The 20,902-nt window shown below is 51.0% G+C and overlaps 3 protein-coding genes across 3 annotated transcripts in view; 2 read left to right on the forward strand and 1 right to left on the reverse strand.

Moving 5' to 3' along the window:
- LOC100902028 (probable nuclear hormone receptor HR38) overlaps window positions 1-7,645 on the forward strand; it is an 11,252-nt gene extending 3,607 nt beyond the window's left edge. The window contains exons 2-5 of the mRNA XM_029111962.1: window positions 4,853-5,190; window positions 5,341-6,312; window positions 6,461-6,848; window positions 7,038-7,645. Of these exons, the coding sequence (XP_028967795.1) occupies window positions 4,853-5,190; window positions 5,341-6,312; window positions 6,461-6,848; window positions 7,038-7,297 (1,958 nt within the window). The 3' untranslated portion in view covers window positions 7,298-7,645. The remainder of the gene's footprint in view (window positions 1-4,852; window positions 5,191-5,340; window positions 6,313-6,460; window positions 6,849-7,037) is intronic.
- A 4,988-nt stretch (window positions 7,646-12,633) lies between these two features.
- Window positions 12,634-14,339, forward strand: LOC100902177 (galactosylgalactosylxylosylprotein 3-beta-glucuronosyltransferase sqv-8-like). Its single transcript, XM_003745104.2, has 2 exons — window positions 12,634-12,644; window positions 13,126-14,339. The coding sequence occupies exon 2, from the start codon at window positions 13,131-13,133 to the stop codon at window positions 14,157-14,159; it is 1,029 nt and encodes a 342-aa protein (XP_003745152.1). The 5' UTR covers window positions 12,634-12,644; window positions 13,126-13,130; the 3' UTR covers window positions 14,160-14,339.
- Window positions 14,340-14,854: 515 nt separating this feature from the next.
- LOC100902319 (motile sperm domain-containing protein 2) lies at window positions 14,855-20,549 on the reverse strand. Its single transcript, XM_029111963.1, has 12 exons — window positions 20,459-20,549; window positions 19,168-19,300; window positions 17,947-18,004; window positions 17,301-17,389; window positions 16,800-16,913; window positions 16,556-16,710; window positions 16,294-16,393; window positions 15,989-16,179; window positions 15,792-15,901; window positions 15,398-15,594; window positions 15,073-15,302; window positions 14,855-14,992 (listed from the first exon to the last, which is right to left on the reverse strand). Exons 2-12 carry the CDS (start codon window positions 19,277-19,279, stop codon window positions 14,855-14,857), a joined length of 1,494 nt encoding a protein of 497 aa, XP_028967796.1. The 5' UTR covers window positions 19,280-19,300; window positions 20,459-20,549.
- Window positions 20,550-20,902: the final 353 nt, after the last annotated feature.

Consider the following 20,902-nt stretch of genomic DNA (forward strand, 5'->3'; position numbering starts at 1 on the left):
CCCCCCCCCCTCCTCCCCAAGGGAAATCCCGCGTACGCCACTGCTGGTCGTAGACCGATTTTCCCGGAATATCTGAGTTCGGTGGAGAAACCTGAGGCTTCAAACTTATTTCGGAGAAGTCAGAGCTTTTCGGCCCGTTCTGTCGTTCTCCGAAGCGGCAAAAGATGAAGAAGCACGAAAGGAAACGCCCTAGAATGAATAAACAAGCCGAGATGCTTATGATAAACTTTTTTTAGCGCATGTATCAGCGATAAGATTCGCGTATTTCGCGTCAACCGTCATCTTGGAAAGGCACAAGCCAGAACCCAGTCAGTATACTCAGCGGCAGACTCTTATCACGCTTCCTGTTCCTGTTTTTTCTCGATAAGTGACTGTAAGTCAGTCAGTCAGCCATTCCATCCACCCACTGGCTCGGTTTCACCGGAATCAGAGATTTCAAGATTGTCTGGTTCCTCATCTTTCTGATTAATCTGAAGGACAAACGTAACTGCGCCTATTCCGGGTCCGATCACTCAGTGGAGATCGGAGCGAGGTCGTGTATCATTTTCATGAATTTCTGTCTGACGAGAAGAAATCGGGCTCATCACCAGATGGAGGTCCCTTCCAACGAGCGATTCCTCCACAAACCGAATGATTTCCAATGCACAACGAATCCGTGCGGGGCAGAAACCCCCAGCTCGTTGCACGCCAAGCCTGCGTAGCGATCAGTCTCCAATCTCGATTTCCTGCGAGTCGTCGGAGGGATACCCTCGAACACGGAAGCCAGCGGCACGGGAATGATCGTTGATCCGAATACGACGCAGGCGGATCGGGAGAAGCCATCATCACTCAGCCTCAAATCTCGCGATTATTACCATGTCTCATGGAAATTAATGAATCGGACTCGAGCTTCCTGGAATTTTCACTGTACCCACCTCGGTGAAAACGGAACCATGCCCCGAGAGGAGAGTCCGATTCTCAGTTCGAATGAACAACGAACGGGAACGCATGCCGAATGCAATCTCTCAGATTCTACAAGCCGCGGAAAAGAGAGCTGATAAAGGCTCAGGGCGGGTTGGGTTCGGGGAAAAAAGTCGAACGCACCATGTATCCTTAATCGGCTCGAAATATCGTTTCGGCAGTCGATGCCCCGCCTCACATCATATGCGAAGGATGACATGTAGCTTCAAGCTAAAGATGGCGAGCGAGACCTCCGACTTCAACGAGGTAGAGGCAATTCGGTTCCAAACGACCGATTTATGCATCCGTCGAGAGGTAGAGGTAGTAGAATGGATCCATAGCTTGATCTCGAGAGGGGCCTCTCCCGCCCGTACGAGGCCGTACTCGCTCACAGAAGCAAGCGCGCGCGCATCGACCATTCCTGATGCGGAATGTCTGATCTCACGAAGCTTCTTCTGATGACGTCCAGCGTCCTCGTGAGGAATCGCGGCCGGGAGCGTTGAAGCTCTTACGGGATAGGGCATAAAGGTAAAATAAAAAGCATAAAGGTACCCGAGTAGCCAGACCTCGGAAGGATATCTTTTACGCGTGAGGCGTAGGACGCGACTTTGCAAATTATCGGCGACGTACAAGAGACTCAGAGTCGGCGGAACTTGCTTCCTCATGGATGGCATCTCCCGGGAACAGTTGGGAAAATCATAATTATCGAGAAAGTTTCGATCCGGGCCACCTGACAAGGAGCAGGACCCAATTCGTTATCGGAATATGAATTCCTATCTCTTTCGCTCGACATACGACAACAATGAATCGTGTGACATGTCCGCTGAGGAATAAGCTGTAAAAAAAGACCCAATTTGGCTGACGCATCTCCTCAGGAGAAAAAATTCGCTCGCCAGCATTCAGGTAAGCGGCTTGAGCAAGCAGAGAGTTCACCGAAAAGCCAGTGTGCTTAGCATTCAGGCAGCCAAGAAAGGAGGCAGGAGCGTACACAGCCAGGATACGTCGTCCTGACACAAAAGCTCTCGCCCATGCTGTGCGTGCGCAGCGTCCTTCGTCTGTTCTCTCTATCCCTCCGTAGAGTCTGAACTCTTCGTGACGTCACGAGACGACGTCACGCGACGACGTCACAGAGGGTCCGTCACCAGAGCCGCTCTTCGTATCCGATCTCTTCGGCTATAAAAGGGAGAGGCTCGGAGGGCGCCAACAAACCTCTGCTCAGCTCGGCCGAGGAAGGTTCTCCGACGGTATAGACCAAACAACCGTGTGCTTGCTTGTTGGCTGGTGAACGCAGCTGATCGCAGTGTCGTTGCTTTATGAACACTTGTTGCCAACTGTCAATACTTACTAACGGACTAGACCAACCTTCCACCGGTGTCACCGGTAAGTGTCTCCTGGTTGTCGTGCTATTCAAATCATTCTTGAGCCAGCTCTGCTCTTTCCCATGCTTTCGAGATGCGCTTGAATCTCTAAATCTCTTTGTTTGACGTAAGAGTCTTTGGTGGGCTATCGAGTGTCACTCGTGCACTAGTCCACGGCACTGGCATCTACCGTAGTCTACGAGAGAGCTCGTGAGCGATATCCGCTGGTTTGCAATCGGTCGCTCGGACAAGCTTTCCAGCCTGAGATCGAATCCATCACGGCTGTGAGCCGAGTGTCCTGCATTACCCCTTCTGATCATCGATATGTGTTGCCCTCCAATCCGCAGGGAGCCTCACGCGGTCGGCAGATATGGTAACGATCCTTTACGTACCGCTCGAAGTGATAATTGCTCCTTGCGCCTGATCTGAGACCGTGTTGTGTCTACGAGTTGCGATACACGCATTCGCTAGCAAGCTAGCGCCGATCGAGCTCAACGAGGGGCGACCGCCCCCTCGCGTATGAGTCAACGATTCAGGTTGGCTCGAGGATCGAACTCCTTGGATTGCGGCCAGTAGCCCCAGGCGCAAAATTTGCTGTGACTGACCTTGGATCGGACCGTCACAGAGAAGAGTGCATGCAGCTAGCCAACTGCACCTATCCACCCAGCGATGATAAGGCCAGCAATCAATGCGGCCTTCAACGCCGAATTTCGATTCGGACTCCGGGAAAGGCAACTCTCTGAGTGCCGCGTGTACGTTGCTGGTATTTCGGGGATGTCGAATATCCCTCGCAATGCACTCGTGGATTCGAGATGTCTGAGATGATGCATTCGGATTCGACGTATTTCCTTTGCCAACAATCGTGCTTTCGTAGGGGTCGTTCCTACCGGAAATCGAACGATGCGAGTTCTCGCTTGGCCGATGTCGGCTGTCATCACAGAGTCTCTAATCTGCTCCATGCGAGCAAATCTTCCGGGTTCCAATGAGCTAATGCCGAAGAGCCGAAACCGACCGGTGACCGACGAGCTGTCTGGATCCGGCCCTTCGACTGCGCACGGCAGCGTTCCCCGCTGCATTCATCACACCAGGGGAAAGAAACGAGTGGCGCGTGCGGACGCCGGATCTGTCAAAAATTCACTCGTTCAGTGTTTTGACGGAAGCGGTCGAGTTGTCGATAATCTCGGAAACCTACTTCCTCGACAACAGTATAATTATAGCGAGTCTTGGCTCGGAAGGAAACCTTCAAGAACTGTTGCCTTCCTCCGACGTGTTCTGGGTCTCTCGTGCGGGGAGCGATTTCTTGCTTGGCGTGTACGTCGGCGCTGAGGAACGCCCGTCCATGACCTGAGTCGACTCCTCCGCGAGCAGGCGAGCAGGCAGGTAGGTAGGTATGCAAGTGAGCAGTCAGGAAAGCAGCTATTCCGTTAGCTGTTCAATGGCCATTTTGCGCAACACATCAGACAAGCGGTCCTCTCTTTGGCAACGAACGGCCTTCGGCGACCTTGAGCGCCTAGTTCGAAGCGCACCGCCCTCGCCAACTGCAGTCTATATCGTCGTCGTCCGTTATACGTTGGGGAGCGTGCCGTGTAGCGTCGAAGCTGGCTGGAGTCCGGTCACGGCACGCAACGCACGATCGTCAGCTTCGAACACTCCTCATAGAACGCCAAACCACACCCCCACTCACGGCCGAACTCTCCCTCGAAGCCTCACGAACGCCTCCATTCGAAGCCCCCGATCGGGGAAGTTGAGTCAGTCAGACGGACAGACAGCCTTGTTCGACTTTGTCTTATGACAATTCGAGTGTGGATTGGCCATCGGCAGTTTCGCATCGTTTCCTGACCGTCCACAGTCCTCCTCCCTGCGTTCGTATTCCTCATACTGGTATCCTGGTGCACTCCAGATTCCAACCTCCCGATTTCTTGGTCGTTAGATCTAAAAGCTTATCGAATAATCCTCCAAATCTCAAGGAAAATGCGCACGTGGTTGCCATCACAGCTGCTAGCGCAGAAGCCTCCATCTTTGCGGAGTACACGTGCATCTGCTTCATCTGTAGGGGGTATAATGACGTAGTTTTTGACGTCACACATTGACGTCATCAGACTTCTTCCGCGCCGTTCCCCTCCCATCGTCGTCCTCGACGTCCTTGAGGCAGAGGAGCCTGCACTGCAGAAATAGCCTTGCGAGGTTGAGGCGAAAGGGGGAAACTCGCTTCCAAGACTCACTCCAGCGATTACATCTAACGATCTGACGGGGGTAAAGGGAAAACCTCAATGGCCTGGACGGTGGGAATGCGTTCAGGGACATGTTGCCCAAGCTTTACCTTCGGCTCATCTAGATCTGGATAAACACGTCACAATAAACTCCGAAAAGAGGAGGTGCAACTCTTTCCCGGGAAAGGAGATGGGGAAAACTTACACCAGAAAGTCGATCTGACTTCGCGCGAAATTCTCTCGAACTTCATGGCATAGAACGAAATTCCTCTCGACCCTTTGCGCCCGCGAACACTGCAAACAGCTCGTGGAAAAATCCATTGAGATATGATTTTCTCTCCACAGATCTCTCCCGACATCAGGACCTCAGGACGGACGCGATTTTGACGTCCGTGTCCGCGAAGTCGCCGACGGCATTTTCTCATCCGTTAACGCCAGGTCGTCAAAATAGCATCTACAAGCAGAACCAACGCTCTTCCAAGGGCACAATGCTCCTTGTAGAACAGCCGCAAACGGCTGCAACGTTTGTACCCCAGTACTCTCTGACTCAACAACCGTTCTCGTGCGACTTTCTCGACGTCGAAGCCGACCTGGCGAATTTCGTCAGCGAGGAAGATCTTAGAATCAGTCACAGCGCTCTTGAGCTTCTCTCGACCGAGAGTGCTCTGTTCGACATGTTCCAAGTAAGTCGGAATACCATCTTGCACCGATGTTATCGTTTCCCCATCCCCATCTTCCCCTTTCCCGTCTTCGAAGGGCAATATTCGCCCGCAGTCTTCTCAGGATATTCTCGGTCGACGACCTTCCGCTGAGGATGCGTTTTCCGCTTTCAGGAACCTTCGAACACCAGCCAGGTGTCCTCCATCCCGGCGACCGACGCGCCCATGGCTCCTTTGACGTTGACGAATTCCGACTCGAAGTCCCATATGGACATCCAGCTCCCGAGCTTTGATGAGACCTACTCTCCAAGGTTCAGGAGGGATTGCCCGGATGGGTCTGACTTTTCTTTCAAATTCGAGGAATTGATCGCGACAAGTCCGGATATGCCCAGCTCGAGCGGGAGCCTGCCCACCGATCTCGGCTCAAGCTCTGGTTTCACAAGACCGCGTCAATCAGTTCCCGGATACAGTTCGGACAACACGTCGTTCAGTTCGTGCTCCAGTAAGGCTTCGTACAGCGGCGACACTACACCTCCTCCGGCCATGACTCCTCCTTGCGCCATGGCTAGTCCGACCTGCTCGAGGAGATCGTCGCTCGCATCTTCGACTGCCTCAATGAGTTCTCCGCTGCGGGAAACCGCGACACCGTCACGCAGGGCGTCGACCCCGAGTCCCGCGTCATCGATCTCAGGACCCATTGTGCAGCAGAAGAAAAAGTCCGCGGGATCTCTCCCGTGCGCCGTCTGTGGAGACAATGCCCTCTGTCAGCACTACGGAGTTCGAACGTGCGAAGGCTGCAAAGGCTTCTTCAAGAGGACAGTTCAGAGGAAGCAGAAATACGCCTGCATGACCGACAAGAAATGCACGATCGACAAAGAAAAGAGGAACCGATGTCAGTATTGTCGGTACGAGAAGTGTCTTGCCGTGGGAATGGATCCGGAATTCGTCCGGACGGATGATCTCAAGGGTCGTCGCGGACGTCTTCCGTCAAAACCCAAACTGCAGAGCCATGGCTCTCAATTGAACATCTCGACCGTGAGTCCCACGATTTCGGCGCCGTCTCCGCCTCCGACAAATCTCATTGGCCAGCTCGTCCACGCTCATCAGATCTCTTCGCCTGAAATGAGCAACCGGGACTTCACCAGGGTGAGTGATTCTGAGCATTCCATCAGACCGAATTATGAGTATACATCATCATTCCGCCGGAGACGTGCTGACATATGAATCTGGATGATTGTCCCTCGAAAAAGTGAATCATCATCGAGCGCCCCCGCTGACGCGCGTTTCCTTGCAGTTCCAGGAACTGAAACACAACACCGAACACGTCCCGCGAACCCCCCAGGAGGTTCAAGAGTTTTATGAGCTGCTGACGTCTTCAATCGTAGTGATTCGCAAATTCGTCGACGCTATCCCCGGCTTTCGGGAGCTTCTGCCTGAAGATCGCGAGCTTTTGTTCACTACAGCGAGTTTGGGGCTTTTCGCTCTGCGCGTTGCTTATCGTATGATGCATAGCAACCACACGGAGATCACACTGTGCAACAGTGTTGTTCTCCATAGGTCGCAAGCACAGAGAGGTTTCGGTGAATGGCTGGACAGAATTAGCGTCCTGTCCAAGAGTCTTGAGAACTTTGCCATCGACGAATCCATTCTGGCTTGTCTTGCAGCGCTGTTCGTCCTTGACGGTAAGTGACCAACGCGTTTATCGAAACCCGATCCGATTCGGATTTCTCCCCACTCCGCTCAGTTTATCCGGACCATCGTCGTCCGGGAAGGAATAAGAAGAAATAATCTTGCTCCGTTCACCGAATGGGGAATTATCCCGTACGTTCCTCCACGATCGGAAGACCTGAAGGTGGGGTTCTTCTTTGCAGCACGGGCCGGCGTCAAAGAACCCGCGAAAGTGGAACGCCTGGCCGAGGCCGTGACTAACGCGCTGCGTGAACATGTGAGCTATATTCCGCAGGGGCAGCAACGAATGCACTACTTCTCGAGCCTGTTGGCAAAAATTCCAACTGATCTGCGCAGTATCTCCGTGCAGGGCCTCCGAGGGATTTTCTACCTGATGCATGAGGAAGTGGTGCCTGCCCCACCGCTTTTGGAAAGTCTGTTCGAGCCAGACCTGCCCTACTGATGTCGCTGCAGACTCTCATTTTGAAAATGGGAACTACCTGGTTCTCCTTCTTGCTGCTGCGGTCGCCGGAGTATCCGGCGTTAACTCCGCAGAGCAATCGGAACATGCATCTAGTTTTGAATATGTCGTCAGGTTTGACCGCCTGACCACTGAAGTATTCGAAACCCATGTCCCGGGCCGCGCAATGCGCATTCGACTCGGGGAATCCGCGCGGCCTGAACGCATTGAGCTCGTCTCTGTTAGTCTGTAAGACGTCGTTGAAGGTTTCGATCCCGATTTGGAGGCGCAAGCGTCCTCCGGTTCAAGCCACCGAACCCGAACCCCAAGAAACTCTTCATAAACCGACGCGAGGCGCTGGTTCGGCGATCTCCCCTCACTCAGGAACCTTGAAGAAAAACTCTTTCTGCTGCGCCGCCCGTGGACATGGCGTAGTGAAAATACCTAATAATGCCAGAGCCGCCGGAACTCCGCCTGGACAGGCTCTCTATCCGGCGATTCCGGTCGAGTTTAGCTCAAGCTATCATAGTCACTTAGATTCGTAGTACACCGATTGCGGGGTCGCAGAGGATGCTCCTTAGGGAAGACCTTATTAGCTCGTTCGAATAACCAGTCATTAGTCGAACTAACCCCCTCAAGCAATTTGTTTCTCTTGAGTCCTTGTGGATTCTCCTTACCGCGTGCTCCATCGCGTTCGAGAGATATTTGACAACTAGTCGACCAGTCTGAAGCTTTCAGCGACGCTCGTGCATGAAGCACTCGTTTTCGGCAGCCCCTATGAGACGAGATGAATACCTAGCAGTCAGGAGCAAGAAACATATTCTCTCCACCAGAACCACTGACCGATCGGTCGTCCAATTCGTCCACTTAGGATGTAGAGGTGATTGAAGATTTAGGAATCTTTGTGAGGACCTGAATGATGTGTGTGATATCTTCTGATGGTGACTGATTGTGAGATCACGAGTGTGTATTTTTTTGGAATTTACAAACACCTAGTCTTATTGCTTGCAGAAATAGCAGAATCACGGATACTCGATAACAGAGTTTCTGCATGAATACATTAAAGCTCCAAGAGTCCATCAATACCCAAATGTACCCGTACTCGGAGCAAGAAAGTTCGATATAGGATGACACCCGACTGAAGCTGCTGCAAACAGCTGTTCACTAGCAGAGCACTGGCCACTAGACTAATCCCGTTGCTGATATGTAGGCGATTCACCTCCCTTCTTCAGCCCATGCATGGACGGTGTTTCTGTATTTGATAAATGAGTGGAATCTTATCGAGCCCTCAGCCGACGGACCTCTGATGCCATGGAAGAGGGAGAAGAGAAAAAAAAATCCGAGAAATCTTAGAGGTGATGATGCTTTCGTGTCCGGGTTAAAACTTGATAGGCCGTAAATGCAGTGGGCGGATCTTGGTCCGGATGAACGACCAGTGCTGTCGACCTACGATAGAGCAATCATATCCTCCTCGAAAAGCTCTAGCCCAAGACTATTTATTCTACATTATTCTCTAGACTTTCATCGAGCTCAGAGTCAAATGACACTATTGATTGTTGAACACCACTGATACTGATTTTATCTAGCGTATTTTAACTATTGACCACGTTATGACTGTCGAGCTCTGCTCCAGTTTGCCATATTAACCAGTTGACGCTGCTACTGATTAAGCTGGAAGGATACAGGTTTGTAGGGTGATTTATCGAAGAATCCTCAGATCTGACTCGATCAGAGCATAGTTTTGACAACAGAAATCCCTCAACATTGGATTTTGACCCACTGTTAGCTCCCATGGTTGATGGAATTGTTTACATTTTTAATATTGGATAGTTTGCACTGGAATCATTGTACGAGTTGCACAAGAAACCTCTATCACATTTGCTGAATAAAATTTGCGTGTTAACCCAACATCGTCTCTTCTGTGTCAGTCAGGAGTCACGAGCCACCATTGAAGCTCCGGATGAGCCTATTGATCGCATTTCGAATGGTCGTTTCAGGGTCTCCGACGGGCATATCCCTCCGCCGCATCTATGATACCGCTTTTGCGAGAGGATGCTCCCTAGCAGAAGTATGCAACTCCTCTGGCTCTTTTCCGGAGGGAAGACACTGAGTCATCGATGCCACAGGACTTTGGAAATGAGAGATCAGTGTGTAGTCCGATGATTCTTGCCCCAGTCATGCCTCAGGCTGGTCCCAATCGATGATGATTTGCACTTTGCGCCGTTGCACTTGATCCTGTGGTGAATCATCGGAAATCGGGCAACGCCTCTAACCCCAAAGAGAGTCCTTGAGGGGCCCTCGATGAGTGTTTATGCGCTGGTGAATCGTATGATCCTAGAAACGAAGGCTCTTGCACATTGCTTCATTGTACCTGTCCGCGAGAGAGGAGGAGAGACTATATCAAGGGGAAGCTCAGCTGAATAAGTCGAAAACATAGGCTGGTAGCGCTCCGTGCCCGCTCAAATCCCGCGGGCGTTCTGGAGCGAGTAGCCATCACTGATCCGCCAGGGTCCGGAACTTCACCGACTGATTGACTCGGACGATACCGACGGGTGGTCGAGTGGTTAGCGCGCTTGTCACTCCTCGTGCAAACGTGCATAGCCGCAACGACGCCGCTCGCGCGGGAGGCGGTGTGGGTTCGATCCCTGCTGCCGGAAAAATATGCAGGTACTCGGCCTTGATCCTCCTGGGTACATTTGCTCTATGGATCCGTCCTCGGAAGCAATGTGAATAACAGTACCCGGGACGTTAAACCTTGGCTGTGTGGATCAGCCCGAAAAAGTTTTGATTGACTCGGACGGAAGCTACTGGAGGGGCAGTGGATTGTCGTTTTCCGACGTGGAGATCGCATCGAAATTTCAGAGTCCGTCGCTCCCAGCAGCCATGGGACATTGGAGAATCATGCTTCCTACTATTTACGGATTGGGAGGGACCTGATGAGCCTGGGCGCGCTCGGCTCGGAGCTTCAATTCGTTGCAGTCACCAAAAACAGACGATATCCTCGTCCGATGATGTGCTAGGCAGGGAGCCTCTGTTCTCAGGGAAGGTTTCCCTTAGATTTTACTTGGGTCCACAGATATCGTCCCGGGCTTGATCCAGATGAGCTATTTCCCGGAATGTACGAATGTACGAAGGTACGAATCGAAATGGAGCATTGCTGAGCAGCAAAGAGTCGGAATGAAGGGAACATCGGGCGGCTCCCTCCCGAGGAAAGGTGAGTGACCAAACCCGCTGGTGAGCATCGTCGAAGCTTCAGCATAACTCGTTAATCTAATCTCGTGCGCTCTGTGTGTAGATATGTTGTCAGCCTCAGACGGGGCTCTGAACAACTCGATCGAGTTGAGGGAAGCGGACGCCAGCAGCGAAGATCGGCCGTCGAGTCCATTCGAAAAGGGACGAGAGACGGGCTGTCTTTCGGTGGGAGAAGTGACAAGTCCCCTGAAGCCTGAAGAATAACCTTGCGAATACCCTAGCGGGAAGGGAGGGAGCTGGACGGCGATCGATGCTCGCTAACCCCACGATCGGATTGTGGCACGAGATGGATATACGCAGGATAGAAGAATTAGCTATGGCAGGAAGGATTATCCAGTGAAAAGATCAGATTCATCTCTCTCGCTGAAGTCCGTCATCCATCCTCTGCAGGAGGTGTCATCTTCTCATTCCCATGAGAACACCATTGATCGCGATTCACGCATCGAAAGCGGCGAATTTTCGAAGTACCGCTGTCGAAGGATCGTCTCGTATGGCCTCAGACGAATTTTTCCTCAAGCGGACGCGGCCGCCTCGAGTTCCGGTGGATGAAGGTATGACCGAAGGAAGGGTCATCGAACGGGGAACTTCCGACTCGCTCTGTGATTGACTGCCCCATCGAACAAGCAGGGTCACTCAAAATCGAGGCTCGAATGGATCCCCATAATCTATCATAAGACCTGATTATAGATCTCCCGATTGTACTCCATGAAAATCATCCCATTAGGTCACTACCATGACCACCTCTGTCCGGGCGACACTTACATCATGGCGTCCTCTATTGCGACCTAGATTGAGCATTCCGTTGCGTTGAAGAAACGGATTACGCTGGCTTTCGCTTCCCGACAGCCTCTTGAGAAAATTGAGCCGTCTCACCTAGATCTCGACTCCGCAGTTGAGCACCGATAGGAGCTGGCGAAGCGGACTGACTGGTCATCGCACCGCCTATTGTCTTTTGACCGGAGCGCATCTCGACGGGTGTCTTCCGGAGAACTCTCATTGCCCGATGCAAAACTCTCCGAGGGAAAGCTGCAGATTCTTCTGCGGGGCTCCACGACAACCCTGGATTCGCATCGAGATAGCCTCGATCTCGACCCGATATCCGGCTCTAATGCAACGTGATGAACGCAATCCACTAGGGTAGGGGCTGACTAATGTTCATGATCAGGGATGCTGTCATCAAGGTGATCACCAATCGCATGTTCCCTACTTAATCAGCCATATCGTTCCGTGGAATTTCAGAGAGTAGCCTCGCGGGATGGCCAAATGCTCGGGATTCCCCTCCTATGAGCCGAGATTGCAGACCGCTGCTGGAGGCCGTGATGCGTTTGCAAACTGTGAGGCTGCTTGGCATCCCTCTCCGTGGATGAAGTCTTCCAATCAATAGTCATTTCCTCCATTATGTGTTTATTCTTCCGAGACCTCCATGGTGATTCGCATCTCACCTCGAGTTTCACCTTCGGTATAGAGATTGAGCGGCCATTCAATTCTCGGCTATCACCAAACACCTAAGTGTTGATAAGAACCTTGCCGCTTGAACGGTAAACTCATTTGCAGATTGCTAAGGTTGATTCCTAGAAGTCATTCGATAGTTTGAAAATGAATACCTCTGATCGATTCAAGTTCGATTGGACCCTCTAGCCTTAGCCCGACTATCAATTATTCATCCGACGTTCCCCGCAGAGATCCGCACCCTCAAGAAAGAACTCCTTGCCTACCCATCTTGACGAAAGCTTCGTTGGCAAACTTGGTTTTTGTCTTCTCGGCTCTATCATCCCACGAGGGAAGCCTCCGGATGCAATGGTAGGGAACAGGAGCTTCATACCGGCGTGGGAGAGATCCGGAGGACAGCCTCAAGGAAAGAACCGAGCAGAAAGTGAGGAACAAGCCCTCTCATAGCGCAAGATAAAACGGTAACAAAAGCTCATCCAGTAATCTCTGTTCCAAAAGGTCGAATGAGCGCTGAAATGTTTTTAAATCACGAGAGGAGTGAGATGGCAGCGCCGGCCTGTCGTGAGCAAGTGATGAATCTGTATTAAGCTGAATCCTCCTGCGTCACTCATCGGGCGGCCGGAGTCATCCGGTCCGGATTTTCTGCAAGGCGAGTGTACGATCTGGCTGTATTTGCCGTCAATTCAGACGTATCTGCTGACAGGAATTTCACGCAGGAGAGTTCTCGCTCTAGGGTTATTGCCAAGAGATTCTAAAAAGGCGCAAATTTGAATGAGAGATTCTATAAACAAGAGCTACCGTGGTCAGTCCACGTTTGCTTCACTCGCATCAGCAGCTAAGAGAGCTGAGAGCGAGACTCTCTCCGCCTCAAGTCCCGGACGTCAATGCCTCATTCTCTATGAAAGCAGGATCAAGTGGATTTCATATCCGTGAACAGAAATGTCGAGATAAGAATTCTCGCCTTGAGAACTCCATGAGGTCCGACTCTTCTTTCCCATCGCATTCCGACATTCCTGAGGCAAACTCGACATGTAACGACGTGGATTTTTCCGCCAGCTCACGGCGAGGTTTCCATAACGCATCGGGTCGCGTAGATTGCGTCTTCATAATATTGAATCCTCTCTCTTCAGGCACAATGATCCGGAAGAAGGCCGCTCTGGTCTTCCTGGCGCTATTCGGGATAGTTATCATCACCCAGAACCTCCGCGCCGAAGTTTCCGAGGCAAGATCCGGGACTCGGATGGCTGATATGGAATCCAAGACGAGGAATGAAGAAAAATTAGCTCTCAAAAGAATACACGAAATCAGTCGGAGAAACGCGGCTAGGAAAAACAAGGAGCGATTGGCTGCATTCAGGCGCAGGAACAGCTCCGATCATGAGGATACCCCCCTGATTTTCATCGTCACCCCAACGTACCCTCGCCCCGCGCAGCTCGCCGACATGACGCGTCTCTGCAATACCCTCATGAATGTTCCGGACATTCATTGGATTGTCGCAGAAGACTTCGACAAGGAAAACCCCAGACTCCGGGAGCTCCTCGATTTCTGTGGCGTTCCTTTCACGTTTCTCAACGCTCGGACGCCGTGGATATTCAGATATGGCAAAGTTTTCGGCCGAGGTGTGTTTAATCGGAACGCAGCTCTCGCGTGGATCCGGCGAGAATCGGCAGCAATCCGAGGAGATCGTCCATCGGTGGTGTATTTCGCCGATGATGACAATGCCTACGATATTCGTCTCTTCGGGGAGATTCGAAAAACGAAGAAGATCTCCATGTTCCCGGTCGGATGCATTTCGGGAACCGGAGTGTCGACGCCGATTGTTCACAGGAACGGCTCTTTGCTTGGTTTCCACGATAATTTCTACAAGGAGCGGATTTATCCCATCGACATGGCCGGGTTTGCCGTGAACACCGATCTCATTCTCAATTCCACAGCTGAATTCGAGAGGAAAACAGGCTATTTGGAAGATCACTTCCTTCGGGACCTTCAATTTCACAACGGGGAAATCGAATTTCTAGCCGATAATTGTACTCGGATCTTAGTCTGGCACGTTAGGACGGAACCAGCGGATCCCATAGTGTCGGAGAAGGTGATCAGTTCCCTGCAGCCCTTGATCGAAGACTCGAATCTCTCGGAACTTTTCGAAAACTATGCAGTCAATTGAATGCTCTCGGTCCCGCTCTCGTGCGACATAATTCTACAAGCGAGAGATAACTCTCGGAAGCGCTCGAAGCCTTGACTACAGTCAGTGCTACTCGTACGAGCAAGCAGGCGCTTAACACCGGCGGAAAGATCCTGCGACGCTTCGAGAAGACCGTGTTCAAGCACTTGAAACCATCCAGCGTATATGTTCACGAAGGATGCAGGAAAGGCATTTTGCCCTTTCTGTTTCATAGCATACCAAGGCTGCGGGAGAGGGGGCGAGCTCAGGGCAACATTCGCATTTCACCCAAACTTCATTTTCCGAATTCGCAACTGGGATCACTTCGCGCCCCTCGTCATAAGTGATCAGTGATCATCAATTGCGTTCCCTATAGACAAATTCCTCAATGCTCACCAGAACTCGTTCCTCTTCTCGTATGCTAGGCCCAGAGCTATCCGGCAGCCTCGCTTGTCTGCTGGGTCTAGTCATTTAGGTTTCTCATTTTGTTCCTGAACTCACATGATTTCGACCTCCCTCATACGATCGAACGGTGGCATATTCCGGGAGAGTCAGTCACCGAGGAGCAAATCGTGGAGAGCGTTTCTTCGTGGTAGGATAACATTTTTTATTGCCCCACTACAATATACTGTACAGATATGATGTCATTTAGTCAACTGCATCGGAGTAAAAATATCCTTCCGACGGGACCCAGAGCTTCATAGAGTGCACCACCAGCTGTCTCTGGATTGGCATAATTTGCTGTGTAATGAGAGCGCCAGACAAGCGACAATCAGAGCGCATATAATGATGTTGATGAATTGCTGTCTCTCGCATTGAGCGGTGAGCAGGGCCACCTACAAATAAAGATTGTTTCAGCCCAAATTCCACGCTTCGATTGTCCAAATATTGAGTGATAGCCTTTCAACGTCTTTACCCGTTCTTCGAAATGATTGGCATTCCTCGTCGACCACTGTAAGCCGTTCTCACTAGTCGAATACGCGAAGTCAGCCTCGTCTGCGTCGTCAAGAGGTTGCTCACAGAATATTTTCTGCTCATGTACTTGACTCCGATCAAGTTTCTTGAAAACATCCAAGATTTGCGGCTGCGGATGGTCAACCGGAACAGCCTGAATGAGCAGCTTGTCGCTTCTTGTTGAGAGATACTCTGGAGAAAGGAGAAAGCAAAATTCAATGTCTGTAAGTTTACATAGATGAGTGGGGAACAGGACCGGATCATGGAAGCGAGAATGAATCAGACACCTTTAAGCTTGATTATGGAGATTCGGGCCGCCTTCTGGGACTCGATAGTTCCAGAATGCGGCAGCGCGGTGTATCCCTCGCGACGATTTGTCCTGATCCTGAAAGCAATCGTCCGACCGTCCGTGGAGCAGTTCGTTACATTCAAGTAAGCGATTTGGTTCCCGTTGATTGTCTCGAAGGACAAGCAGCTGTCAGGACTGAAAGAAGGATACGTATTAGGGATTCGGAATCTCAGAATTAAGCTGGAATTATCTCGTCAGCCCCGGAGCGTCCTTCGAGCCCTATCGATTCGGGTCGCAGGGGGAGCCGCGAGATTCTGATCCGAATCAGAATTCCCCGAGAAGAAGTAGAAAGGTTTCGTATTCTTGCGGAGTCGAGCTCCGATGCCGCTCACATGCAAGAGAAGATACGCTTGTGACTCCCGGAGTCTGCCGAGCCCGCGAAGAGACCAAAGTTCTCTCGGTAGAACCTTGTGATTGCTGGAGTCGTGCAGATTCGTTTCTCCTGAATAGCGAGGAAATACTCTTTAGGACGTCTTCAACGTCTCGACACGCTGACCCGTCCGAGCTACAAAAATCCCCGAGATCTTACAATGTTGTTGTCTACGGGTATGGCTTCAATTTCCTCCGGCGATAGCTCTTTGAAGGGCATGCGCACGGTGCCGCCCATGAAGTCAGGCAGATTGTCTCTGTCGATATATTCGAAGATATCGTCTCCATTGCAGAACTTAAATCGGTCCGCACCGTCTGCGGGAATCAGGGATCGGATTCCGGACCATACGGCTGGAAAATAACAGGCGAGAAGATCAGATTAATCGATCCCACAATTCGTCCTTGGAAGGGGCGGAGCGCTATCGACATCGCGTCAATGTGCTTGGGGGGTCATAAGTACCCTACTTTTCAAAATCCAGGGCATGTTGTACACGATCACGTATCCCAACGCCCAAGGATAGTACTCATTGAAAATCTGAATGGTGAACATGATTTGTTCCAAGTCCTGCGGGGAGAGGGATGCAGGATGAGTGATGTGATCATTCGTATATCCCCAATAATTATAGCAGAACAGACATGAGTAGCGAGCGAATTCATATAGGTTATATTCGTTCATATGAACGGTGATGCGAGACATATTGGTTCAGCAATAAAGGTTGAGCCATACCATGCTACTGTACGACGCGTCGGTGCTATCGAAAATGAAGGTCATTCGCGGGTTGTTCTGTTCGTACAGGAGTTTTTCGACCCAGAAAATCATGAATCTTTTCATGTCGTGCGACCGAGCGGCGTTTTTCCGATGAAGTCTCGTACGGAAGATTACTGAAATGAGTATCCACCGTTAATCAGCCAGAGCCATTCGATAAAAGAGAACCTATCAGCGAGATTTCGAATCGATGGTTCGAACTTACTGCATTGACTGCCCTCTCTGTCTTTTTTGAACGGTATGAAGCAGCCGACATTGAGATACAATCTGTAGATATTCGACTCGGAGATCCCTGAAAGTTTCTCTTCGATTCCTAAATCTATTCGCGTCGGGCGAATTCGCGGGAATCGAAGGAAGGTTAGATACTCTCAGGGGCTTGTCAGCGAATGTCTCAGTTCATACAATCGGATCTATATTCCATAGGCGAACGAGGCCTTATCGCGATACAATCGGAAGATAAGGAGAGGAACGAATCGCATCCATAACACTTCACCAATAGCGTAGCCGTCACCTGAGACGATTAAGGATTACGTTGCCTTCAAAGTCGGTACTTTTAGCGACAAAGTTAATTGGGCTCTCAAAAGAAACCAACTAGCACCTGAAGTACAAAACCTTCCCAACCCGACTCTCACAAATGTTAGAACATTGGAGAAAACGAATAAGAATCAGAAAATATTTCGTGTTATTTTCTGCCGACGGTCCTCACCGTTGACTCCGAATTCGTTCCGCCATTGCAAGCTTTTCTTCGCCATCTCGACGGCCGCGGTGATATCTCGTCGTTTATGTCTCACGTATCTAAGAGAAAATCGTTTGTATCAGAGCGAAAACCATGGGGTTTGATAAATTAAGCACACGCAGAAGGTTGCGTGTACTGCATTGGATATCGAAGCTGTTTGTGTTGATGTTTGCGAAAAGCAACACGCTGAAGCCCCACTGGCGGCGGACCAGACCAGATCCAGACGGAGTTTCAAAACCCTTCGGGTCGTAGACAGTCGGCTGCCCGCCGGAAAATTATCACGGGTTGCACAAGGGTGCCGAAGATACAAAAAATAGCTCGCCGATAAACAAAGCTTCCTCGCACCGACTTAACTAAGGCAATCCATATCGTTTACGATGAAAAAGCATCGCCCAGTTCCAGCGGAATGAAATTCGGGAGGGAACATCGCTAGAATCAATGTTTTCGACAGATGGGGAAAAGGATCTGACGAGAGATTCCCGAGAAAACGTTCGGCATGCTAGGAAAATTCGTCTGACAGTCCGAACCATTCCCCCTGATACGAAAGCCCGGCGAAGGTAATCAGGAAAAGGAGAAACTATTTTGTCGCTATGTATTGTATTCCCGGTATACTCACCGGCGGCAAATCTCATAATTGCTTTTTATCGTGTCCACATCCTTGGGATGATATAGCTCTGGGGAGGTGTGAAATTTTCATTAGACCGAGAAGTTCGGCAGAATTATTACCGCAATCAGCGATCTATTTTTCAGCGAGAGTAGACAGGTATGGTTCTCCCTGATGAATATGCCTGCAGCGCGCCGAACAGTCCGAACAAAACGTTGCAGTCAGACCGCGGAATCGTTGCTTAGCTGAAGATGTAGGGCAATGTCATTGACTGAGGGCGGCCGGTTGGTCTGCCTCTGTCCCCGCCAATAGAATGAGCAAGGGGATGGACATAAGTCCATCCATCGCAGTCAGAGCGAAAGCTCAAGACATAGCACGCAAGTCCTCTTTCAGTATCCCAATCTTCATTCAGTCGTTGGATTTTCCACGCAGAGAGGGTTGATGGCACGATCGAAAATTTGCCCCATAATCGCTCAATTTTCGGAATGTAAGTTTCCGGGTGGAATACTAACCGGGAATCATGTGGATCTCGTCCAGAAGCTTCGCACGAAAAGTAGCCACATCGGAATCTGTCACGACGAGTCTCCCCATGATTCTCTACGGAAACGGAGCCCCGACGAAAAATCTCTCTCCGGTCGGGAAAACTTCCCCCGGGGACTTTGGAGTCCCTCCGAGATATTCAGGAGCGTCTTATCCGACAGGAACACTGAGCACGGCCAGTGTTCAGACACGACCAACAAGGAGTTCGAAGGCACAAAAGCACCGCGTCCACGATTCGCAGCCGTCCGGGCAGGCTTCGGAACCGTTCTGATTCTGCCGTCCACGCCACCGGGCTCCACGAGGGAAAGAGGGATCGACCCGCGCTCACCGAAACACAACAAGAAATGGAATGGCAATAAACGGACAATGTTCAAAACAAGACCAAATCGTCTGGAAACTCGAGGGAAATCAATATTCATGGACATTTGTCTTTAAACTACAAGTTGCGTGACGTACAGAGACTTTCTCTCGTCGAAGTCAGGGATATCACGCCAATCTTCCGATGTCAGATGAACTTGCAAGCGTCCACATTTGTCCATCGCGCCAATCCACGCAAAACTATCATGTGGAGCACCTTCGCCCCACGAAGCGAAGAATATCGCATCGGCCGCAAGCGTGTCATGTGACGGGGGGAAATATAGTCCATAAGGCGGACGAAACCAAACAGAATGCTGAAAGAGAGAAAAAACTCACGAGCGTTGACCGCTACTTCCTCAAGGACTTGCTTCCTAAAATCCGCGACATCCTCTTCGGTGACAACGAATTCATTTTCCCCAAACGGATCGTCGTCGGCAGACCGAGCCATTCCAAGCCGCTTTAGAGACTCCTGAAATTCATTAGAATCGTTCCATCAGCCCAAGGTAAAATCTTTTTCAATCAATCTCTGGAAAGTTTCGCTCGTCCCTCGCACTCTCCGCTTCCATTGTCAGACAGGGAACTTGAAGGCACCGAAGGATCGAGCTAAGCGGTCTCCGGAGTAAAAAGTTTCAGCAAGTTTTTGACCGATGTTTTCCACCACTCGCTGCTAGGTTCAGCCTCGTGTATATAGACGCAAGCGCCTCATTGATCGTTGACGGTCGAGATGCCTCACTGACGTGGACCCGCCAGTTGTGGGTCATACCCTCTACTAGACACTATGTTTCTATCTTGAGGAGCAGCAGCGCTGGATTTTCTGCCTCCGAAGAGTGACATGAAAAGATCGAGATGGACCGGCTTCAAATGTCTGTATCGGTGAAGATCATCACCGCGAGGTGAGTGCGCCCATCTCCGCACCGAAGTGAATACGGAATTATGGGATCCCAGCACAGGAATCCTAACCACCGCACTTCAAGGTAGCCGGTCCTCCTACGATTCCGGAGCTACAGAATGTTCTCCGAGCTGAGTCGATTGGATCAGATGACATCGGGGATATCATTACAGAAGACATTCGGAAACGACTTCCAGCCGTCAGACGAATTTGACGCTCGATACAACATTCCTCGGTTAAGCGATCAAACCTCAAGGATAAGCCGCTGGAGGGAAGAGGTTTTCTGTCTGGGTATGCTCAACTTTAAGATAATTGACCGCCGAGTGTATTCAGGGGGCTCCGACGGATCGTACTCCGTTCTGAGCTAAATGAACATCGACTTCCCGGTCGGGGCTTCGGGGATATTCCTCTCACGCTGTATGTAGCAGACTTCTGTCGTCCAGCTTCTGATGTCCGGAAAACCATTCAAACACAGAGCCGACACCTGAGACCAAGGAGGAAGTTCCCGCTCTAAGCTCGACTCCGACCCAGGAAATTCGCACTAAGCACTCCCGCGGAGACGGCGCCAGTGTCGGGAGCATTCTCTGCGCTGAGGAGTCTCTCAGGCTATTCGTTCCGAGTAGATGATGTGTCATGGAAGAGTCTTCTCCCGCAAACAGGTTTCAGTGCTCCTCGGCGTTGCGGATTGAGCTCCGGGGAGGGAACAGCATTGGCGGAGTTTCAGTCCTGAATACTCACCGCAGTGCACTAGAGAACACTATGATGATACGGATACGCGGTGAACTCGGGAAATCTCCACGCTTGTCACGGTTTGATAGAACGTTCGGTATGCAGTGCTTCTCCTCCTTCTCAGACTGACTGAACCCGTGGAGAGGAGGGAGCACCGGGACACAGTTTTGCGCCGCTTGGGAGCGCCATCTAGCGGTCTACAAATGAAGCCTGGGAAAAACGAGCGATCGCATGTTTCAACACGGGAGTCATAATCATGGGCGAGGAGGGAATCGTCGGTGCAATTCTCTTTTATTCAATGCTTCGATTTCCTCATCGAGGAGGGTGCTCAGTCTTGCGCTTCGGAAGCAGGAAAAACGGCGGCATTTGCTTCCCTGGTGTCAGAACGATCGAGAAGCCTCTCCCGCACTCCGGATCTCGCGGATTCGGGTCTCTCTCCGCTCGGAAGGGTGG

Source organism: Galendromus occidentalis, unplaced genomic scaffold (assembly GCF_000255335.2).
Source record: "Galendromus occidentalis unplaced genomic scaffold, Mocc_1.1 scf7180000077477, whole genome shotgun sequence".
NCBI classification, from domain to species: Eukaryota; Metazoa; Arthropoda; class Arachnida; order Mesostigmata; family Phytoseiidae; genus Galendromus; species Galendromus occidentalis.

What these genes read in the sequence shown, in the direction of transcription:
- LOC100902177 (XM_003745104.2), top strand. Translation starts at nt 13,131, where the DNA reads ATGATCCGGAAGAAGGCCGCTCTGGTCTTCCTGGCGCTATTCGGGATA.
- LOC100902319 (XM_029111963.1), bottom strand. Translation starts at nt 19,279, where the DNA reads ATGGCTCGGTCTGCCGACGACGATCCGTTTGGGGAAAATGAATTCGTT. An exon ending in TACCCGTAGACAACAACATT is followed by an intron (nt 15,902 to 15,988) that starts GTAAGATCTCGG and finishes CTCGCTATTCAG; the next exon opens with GAGAAACGAATCTGCACGAC. An exon ending in AAGCGTATCTTCTCTTGCAT is followed by an intron (nt 15,595 to 15,791) that starts GTGAGCGGCATC and finishes TCCTTCTTTCAG; the next exon opens with TCCTGACAGCTGCTTGTCCT.